The sequence below is a fragment of the Calypte anna genome, chromosome 4B (assembly GCF_003957555.1).
Source record: "Calypte anna isolate BGI_N300 chromosome 4B, bCalAnn1_v1.p, whole genome shotgun sequence".
In the NCBI taxonomy this organism is placed as follows: domain Eukaryota; kingdom Metazoa; phylum Chordata; class Aves; order Apodiformes; family Trochilidae; genus Calypte; species Calypte anna.
In genome coordinates this window covers 17,573,845-17,582,640 of record NC_044249.1, presented here as the reverse complement: position 1 = coordinate 17,582,640, position 8,796 = coordinate 17,573,845, and the positions used below count along the sequence as shown (strand labels likewise).

General features: G+C 37.6%; 1 protein-coding gene across 5 annotated transcripts in view; it reads right to left on the bottom strand.

Annotated features, from left to right (window-relative positions):
• Nucleotides 1-388: 388 nt before the first annotated feature.
• CTBP1 (C-terminal binding protein 1) overlaps nt 389-8,796 on the bottom strand; it is a 61,271-nt gene continuing 52,863 nt past the window's right edge. For 2 of the 5 annotated variants that reach the window (XM_030450363.1, XM_030450362.1), the window contains 2 exons: nt 7,147-7,264; nt 601-1,883 (listed from right to left, as the gene is read on the bottom strand). In XM_030450363.1, the coding sequence (XP_030306223.1) occupies nt 1,697-1,883; nt 7,147-7,264 (305 nt within the window). In that variant the 3' untranslated portion in view covers nt 601-1,696. Of the gene's footprint in view, nt 1,884-7,146; nt 7,265-8,796 lie in introns of all 5 variants that reach the window. The other 3 variants (XM_030450364.1, XM_030450360.1, XM_030450361.1) reach the window with 3 other exon arrangements.

Sequence of the window (8,796 nt, the reverse complement as noted above, 5' to 3'; positions counted from 1 at the left end):
CACTCTGCAGACCCTGCAGGAATGAGGGACAGTGACTCCTCATATATCCCATAAAATCAGCTCACTAACCTTAGCTGCAGAGTTACTGGCTCAGATGAGCAGTGAACAAGCAGACTACCAAGGAGGTTTATGTCCAAGCTCACTTTTGCCCATCCTGAATTTCCTTCTTGCAGCAGCTAAACTGTTGTCTTGTTCTGAAATTGTGTAGGAATCTTATCCAGGAGCACAGGAAAGGCCAAAAGAGCTTCCAGCTGAAAATCCATCTGCCTTAAAAACAACTCTACCTGTGCTCAAAGAAACAAACTCCTTCAATAGAGCAAACACAATTTGATCCTGCTGCACACTTCCATCATCACAAAAGCAAATAAAACAATGGACACTTCTCACGTTGGACTTCGGCAAAAGACGTTTATTATTATTATTATTATTATTGTTGTGTTGCTGTTGTACCTCCTCTGCTCTGCCCACAGTGGTGGCATAAATGCTGTTACCATATTGTAGCTGATGATGCCGGTGTACAAATCAAAATCCATCTTAAGTTCAAACTCCATTAGAAACACAGGAAAAAAGATCAACATTTACGAAATGTAAAGGGAAAAATGGTATGGAAAGAATTTTTTCTTTTTATTATTTCTCAAGCTTCCAAGACAGTATTACAAACAACAGAGAGCAAAGTAAAGCTAGAAATGAAATACTTGACAGCATCTGTTTAAAAATTACAGCTAAGGAACCTAATAAAAGCTGAATAAACAGTTACTAGAAATAAAAATTTTTACACATATGATATTTGTCTGGGATTTTTATTTCTTTAAAATAATTCATACAAATGGTTACAGTCACAAACATGATTTTAACCAAAAATATTGCTAGCCTACCACATTACCAGGAAGGAATCAATGTAGGCAATGAAATGCTGCTACTTTTCAGTAGTCTAGTGCCTTTTTCGCATACCACCAATAATATATACTTTAACTGGTGACAAAAAGCACAATGCTTGTTTATACAAAACCTTTTTTTTTTTAATTTTCCTCAAAATCTCTTTGCAAGGATGTCTTCATTTTGAAATAAGGGAATTCATGCCAAAATTAGGAGAAACTGTTTCTCTTCTGTTTACTAAATTATTCTAAAAAATAAGACAAGCAGGTAGAAAAAACAATGCACTGTGTGGCGTAGAAAGAAAAATGGGAAGAATTCATTGTCCTGAGAAGTTTGCCAACTGCCTCATTTTTGGGCATGTTTTAAAATATAAAAGAAAGGATTTTTAAGCTCAAAATTGGTTTGTTGAATGCCTCCCTTATGTTTTTCCTTGTTGACAGCTAAGCAAACAAACCCTTTTTAATGTTCTAAAAACTGTACACAGACAAGTACATTCATGATATAATTAACTACTAACTTCTCTTGCTTAACAAAGAACCCATAGGACACAGAAACAGTGAATCAGTCCACTGGACAGGGACAAACTACAATTCATACGGAGGAAAAAAATGTTTCCAAATCTTCTTTTTTTTTTTTTTTTTTTTTTTTTGTCTCCCACCTTTTCCTTTTATACTGTATATTGGACCAGTTTCTAAAACAATAATCGTCTCCTCCTGTAAGTTCATGGTTTTGCCTTTACTGAAAATCCAGGGTTTGGTTTTGTTTGTCTTCCACACGCTGAAGTTGAGATCTCTGATGCTGGGAATGCTGTTTTCATGGGCTACAATTGGTCGCTTGGGTGGTCTCTATCAGCTTCTGGTTTGACAGTTTGGCCTGGAGAAGGAGCATGGGGTGGGTGGGCTACAGCAGGGAGGCCGTGTGATAAAGACATGGGGTTGGGGACAATTCCTTCTACTGCTGCAGGTATGCCAGTTGAAGCCACACTAACAACGCCTGGGGGATACCTGCTGAGAGCAGAAAACAAGGACATGCATTAAAACCAAGGGGTGACCGACTGGAAACCCCCCCTTTGCCTCCTCCTTGAGCTATAGAGATCCTTCTTTTGTTTTCAGACTAGTGAGAAACAGGTGGGTTAAGCTCCAGATGAGATACCGTATGCAGGTGCTGCTAAATAAAGCAAAAGAGGATGAATTTTACCCAAATGAGAAGTAAAGGCTTCCTAGATTGCTGCTGCAGGTTTCTGATTGAGCAGCCTGAGTGACAGCATAGCAAAGGAAGCTGACTGTAAGTACTGCTCCTCTCAAAGTGTGTCTCAATACATATTCAGGTTAGGTCTGTGCAATACCTATCTGTCTTCTTATGAATTTCCCACAGGTTTGGCCTTTGGGATTTTTTCCTCCTTCATTCTCATGTAGAAATTCTAAAATTAAATTGTTGTGATTTTTAAAAGTATTTCTTTAAACTGCAGTTGCAGCTTTCTGATGGCCCCCCAGAAAAGCCAGCGTACCCACACACTCATAAGATGACAAATTCAAACCTATTACACCTGAATAACTTTTCCAGCATCAACCTTGCCACTACACTGGTCTGGAAGAGAACTACCAGTAGTTGTGCACAGGACAAGTGCTTTAGACAGACCGAAAGAAATAGAGATGCAAACACAAGAACTATGGATGGTTTTAAAGATTTCTTACTCTATCTGGATGAACACCAAGGTCTAAATATTTTATGAATTAAAAAAATAAAAAATCCCCCTCTGATTCAGCTATTTTCAGATTTTCTCTGATGCTCTTCAGACTAGAAACAATATTGTAATGCTACTGTTTCAATCCTGAAGTACAGATGTAATTGATGAAAGCAGGTATTTCACAGCACTGTGTATAAACAACAGCTCTATGTACACAGTTTTAACAAAAAACATGTTCTTTTTTAGTGAAACACCTCAATACCCAGTTGCAAACTCTTATGTTGGCCACTTAACACCGGCCCTTTGCCTCCCCTCCCCATGAGAAAGCTGCACACCCATTCCTGGCTCTCTCCTGATACATCCTCCTCAGCCAAGCATCTTTGGGAGAGCATCATCCATTTAAAAGCCCAAACACACAAACCTAATATTTACTCACTGTGGCATTTGCTACCCTAGTATTTACTACAGAACTAAATTGGGAGAAAAGGCACTTGTAGTCTTGTCAAGCTTTTTCAAATATCACATTATTCTGCTGTTGATTTTCTTCTCATCTCAGTTCAACACTGAATGCATCAGGGAATTTCACTTGGTTTCTGCAGAATCTTAAGTAATGCTTGTTTGTGCTGCTCATCCTCAATTTCCTCAAACTGACAGAAAATTAGTGCTGAACTTATGCAAAATTCAGAGGAGGAAAAAAGCTGGATGAAAGCACATTTACTTGCTCTTGTTTCTTCCAGCACAGAAACATAATGGGTTTTTGCACACGTGGTACCAGAGGGGCTCAGTGTGCCCATCAGTCATGGCACAGGGACAACAAAAACACCATACAGTGAGTGGCCTGGTCATCCTGGAAAATATTCCTACAGATTGTACCCCTAACTGTAACCTGGGATGTATAACCAGCATGTGAAAGATGATACTACCTGTAGGTCAGAGAATTTAGTTTGAAACTTCACACCTATTTATAGGGCTTCCTATGCTAATTTCTTCTCCAGAGAGGTTCCTTAGAATTAATTTGCAGTTGCTAATGGAATTAGTTGCTTGTTTCAGTACCTCAATTTAAATCTTATTAATCACACTCCTATGAAATCTGTCAGACTGGTTACTGATTTATAAATTCAAATTTAATTCTGGAACATCTTATCTGTTACCCTAAGTGCTTTGTAAAAAGCACAACATGAGATGACAAAAACTTCCATTTAAAGGCCTGACAGCAACTGTTTCCAACACAGAATCTCTACTTTCTAACAACCTACCCCCTGAGCATCAACACACTGGAGCTGGGAGAGATGAATGAGAGAGCCAACTCCACAACTGCATTTCCCTCAGGAAGAAAAGTCAGAGCCTCCCCTTGTGAAATGGGTGATCTTAGACCAGGAGCACTAACAGTACCTTTACAAGTACAGTAAGCAGCTCAACTACACAGGTTTAATTCTCCTTTAAGTCCAAATATTCAAATTGTGTCTCTGAAAGTAGAATATATAAACTCAACAGCCTGAACAGACGGGCACTTCTACATAACTTTCCTCTTATGTTGCTATTTTCTACTACTCTCTTCTTAACCAGCAAATATATTCCCTTCAGTACTTCTTAGAGTTGCTCTCAGTCTTCCTCCACTGGCAACAATAAGTTGAAATAGCTTCCAGGTAAAATGTCCACTGAATTAAATTTGTTTTCTGGAAGCAGAAGTGAGGGATCAGTTATACCTTCTCTGTTACTTCATACTCTTCATTCCCCTTCCCAGATAAAGTCTTAATTTACAAAGAAAAACACAGTAACCCTCTTAATTATAACTGAGAGGCAACTCTAAATTCTATGGTAATCTCCTGTATTTTTTAAACAGCAGAGGCACCTTTAACTGTGTTAAGCTCTGTTCAAGAAACTGAGTCTGTCCCAAAAGATCTTAAAATTTAAATGCATGCTATTATCTTACATTACAGAGTCTGAAAATCACCAGTGAAATATCTCAACATGAAATAACTTCTGAATTACCAACTCTATTCTGATCCAAGTACCTCTTAGGCACCTGGATATTCTCATCCTCTACCTGTTAGAAGGTAGGAAAACATGTCAACATGTCTATAAATTGCAGTGTCAATGTTTATTGACTGTCAAATTTCACTTTGTCTTTGACCTGAACGTCCTGTGACACAGGAAATGGCAGGGGTTTTTTTAACAGCCAGCTCAGTAACAAATAGGCATTAACAACACAAAACCAAGGTGTATTATTGTTGCTTCATCAAGACTATAACAAACAGTTCCCTCTCAGGAATATTGTAAATCTTCGTTTATGGGATAGCTGCTGTTTGCTTGACCTTTTGTGTTGATAGGGTGTCTTGCATTTCACACAGTAAATGGTTTTGCTTTCCACAGAATAGGATAATTTTCAGATTAGATTCTACTGATCAATGCTCAAGGTTTCTTTCTTGCATTAACATCTGCTAATTTAAGAACTGTGTCCTACATCAAAATTAAGAAAATTATATATCCAGAACAAGCCTTGTTAGTTTTAGTTCACTAAAAGAGCTATTCACATTTTTTAAAACATATAAATAATTATGCCAGGTCTTATCTTTTAATGCAATTACATTACTATGATGTGATTAGCACATCTGAAACATCATACTGCCTGTGAAAGACTCCAGAACTCAGCTAGCTGAACATAATCTTGGACTGCAAAGAGATGACAAAAGAATTTGTTTTAAAGAGTCAGTTCACATTCTTTACTTAATCCAGGTAGGAATTAAGTCTTGGCAAACACTGCTACTGAAACCAATTCCTTCACAAAGCTTGAGCTTCAACGTCTGTGAATTTGATACTGCACAAAATAATAACTGCCTTCACCCACACTCAAGCACCATTCAATCATCCCTCCAAAAAGAAGCTTTTCTCTTTCTGTATGACTAATTTCTCCCTCTAAAGTCCCCAAATGATTTTTGAGTTTGAAAATAAATGTCAACTCAAAATTTATATATGAATGATTTTCTTCAGTAAAATAACTGAGACAATGTCTTAAAAATGCACTCAGTTCTGTGCTTATTAAGCTTAAATTAAATACATATTTTTTTACCTTGTAAATCATTAACTTCCAAACCATGCTTATATTAAAATCCATTTCTAGCTGTGAAGCTTGCTCCTGCTGGACTTGTGACCCCCAAAATGAGAATAAAAAATGCATTTTATTTGAACACACAGCCCTGCTCCCAACTGCCAGGACAGGCTTGGAGTTACTACCCCTCCTTGAGCTACACCTGCCTTGAAGCCTCAACCACATTCAGCTCTAGCCTGAGTACTCCAAACTGGTCATGAAACCACAGGCAGTGTGGAAGAGAAGGAATATGCTTGAATTTTTAATTTAAGCAAATAAAACACCCCTTCTCCAGATATTTAGGGCTACAGGCATTTTTTTTTTTTAAATAAACATCCTGATGTGATGTGAGATATGCATGGTGATCAAGTTACCCTTTGCCTTTGGTGCACTTATGGCTGCTGATAAGGAGATGATGACACTCCCCTCATCATCTCTAAGTTGCTTTCTCATGAGACTGTCAGAAGTCACTGGGACACAAGAGCTTTGCTTCAGCACTGCAGATAGAGCTGGGTTCTGATATGGTGTAATATCAAAAACAAATAATCCTGTATCTATTTTAAAATGTGGGGTAGCCCTCCTGAAGAAGGACAAAGATAAGGGGGATGTGTGACAAAGGACAGTGGAAAGATTAGGACAAAGAGGTATAGAAAAATAATTTAAGGATTGTACTGCCCCTATCCCCAAGGCTCTGAGGGAAGCAGCTGTTTGTAGCCTTCTCAGACACTTTTATCCTATTTATGAGTAAATGCCATACTGGAAGATAAAAAATTGCAGACATTTTTCATAAATCAAAATTGTGTGAAGCTGGCTAATAGGAAAAATTTGCTGCTAAAACAGCTGCTAGGGATAAAGGGACAGAAAGACTCTCAGGCAAACAAAGTAACTATGGAACAGACAGATGTAAAAAAATTGCCTCTTTCTATTAATTATTAAGAGCTGATTGCACAGTTGAGAATACGTACATCACGTACTTGAAAAGCTTTTGCTTAAAAATTAAACATTTCATTTAGAAATAACTATTTCAGTCATATTTCCATAATCAACTCAGACTATTCCACTGTATTCACTACTGAGTTATTTGTTCTCTCTTCTGTCTGGAGGCCACCAAACCACACAACTAGAAGACTTTCAGCAGTAAACTATTGTTACCTACTGCTGTATCATTACCTTCACATAAAGGAACATAAACTTCCACTTCACTCACTGGAGATGACCAGTACAATTTTACTGGAATATTCAAAAATATTTATCTTGTTCAGATATTACTAACAACACACACAGAGGTAAGAAAAGGAAACATACTTATGCACTGCATGACTGACTTCAACCAGCAGAACAAGATTATTCCCATGAATGCAACAATTATGAAAACAATATACCTGAGGCCTAATCAAACCCCACTCAATTTATTAATAGGAATGTCTTTTATTTATCCTGGAATACCCACCTCTGAGTTAAGAAGGTATTTATTTTAGACCTGCAGCATGCTTACCTGTATGCAGCACCATTGAGCTCTGGATGAACAACTGCAGGATCCATGCTGGCCCAATGTGTAGCTGCAGTCAAATGATCTTTGTTAACACAGTTTTTCAGACTGTCTGGAATACGACCTAGGATGAAGTGAGGGAAAGGGAATTTAAAAAAAGCAAACAAAAACCAACAAGAGATTTGTGTCTTATGCTCTCAATGCACTCATGTTAAAAACAGTTAACTACCTGCTGATTTCTGTGGGCATGTTCTGCCCCTCTCCCCTTGCAAAAGAATATTACATTATCTGTGTAAAATTTATTTCATAATGATCTCACCATGCTCACTTTTCCATTTCTTTCATTACTGTTTTTAGTGCTTCTCATTATTTAATACTTTGGATGTTTTAATGTTCAAAAATATATTCAAAGACACTAAATACTTCTTTTTTTTATACAGCAGAAAATCACTGACCTTTTTGGATGAGACAAACAAATTAACATCTTCATTATCAGATAGGAGTCCCTTCCTTATGCACCACTTCCCTATCAGTTTCTCTCTCTCCACCCTCTCTCTTCTGTGTTCCCCTATGGCTTTCACTTATCCAGCTTTATCCCAACACTTGCTGTATCCATCCTACAGTAGTTTCACTCCAATTCAATGTCATTCTCACCTCTCTAGTGTTGGTCTCAGTTTGATCTTGCTACAAACCATGTGCAAAACACTGAAGTGCTGACAGCTTGAACAGAAATCAATGATTTAGATCACTGATAGCACAATCACACACCTTTAAGAAAATACAGGTCTGTCTTCCTAGGCACAGATGTTTGGGTTATTGCACAATATTTAACATAAAACTAGCTTTGTATAGCAGACTCTTCAGTTTTCAGATCTTAGCCCTCTTAGCCTATTAATGTTTATTTGCAAATCAATCATCACTCAGGTAGGTATCATACACTGGTTTGTGCAATATCTCACAGAGCTATTTGGGAGCAGGTGATAGTTATGAATGTACAACTTAATAAATGCACTATTAAGAGTCCTTCTGGAGTCACCTCTAAAACAGAGAGAAATTGTCCTGTAAAGGGCAATTCAGATCAGGAGTTTAAGAGGGGCCTTTAAACACCATCCAGAGGAGAATCTTCTTTTTGCACAGGGTATAAAAGGAACTAAATTGCTGAGCCCCTCTAGGAAAGGCTACTGCTAGTGCTTTTTGTATCACAGAGCAATGAGTTGGCACTGAACTACTCTCAAGGTGACACAGATGGCCCTTCATGTCTGCAGAGCATTCAGTCTATATTGCCAAGGGGGAAATAGCAAAGTCCTACTAAAGAGAGAACATTAGAGCTTAATGAATCATTTTCCAGTGTGAAAATCCTTCCTTTTATTTTAGGCTACAAGGGATTCAAACCAATGCCAAATGGCTCACTCTTCTCATTTTATTTATTAGCAGTGCATGTTCAAGCAATAACTGTTTTCTCTTATGTGAACAGTTTACAATTACATGGTAGTTACATAAGAAAGAGGCTTTGCTCTTTAAAATGCCAGACTTCTTTAGCAGTGCTTTAAAGACAGGAACATCTAAAACACTGTATCCTCCCAAAAAGATATTGAAAACTTTGCTTTTATGTAAAGAATGAGTTGTTGAGTTATGAGCATTACTAGGAACAGCATG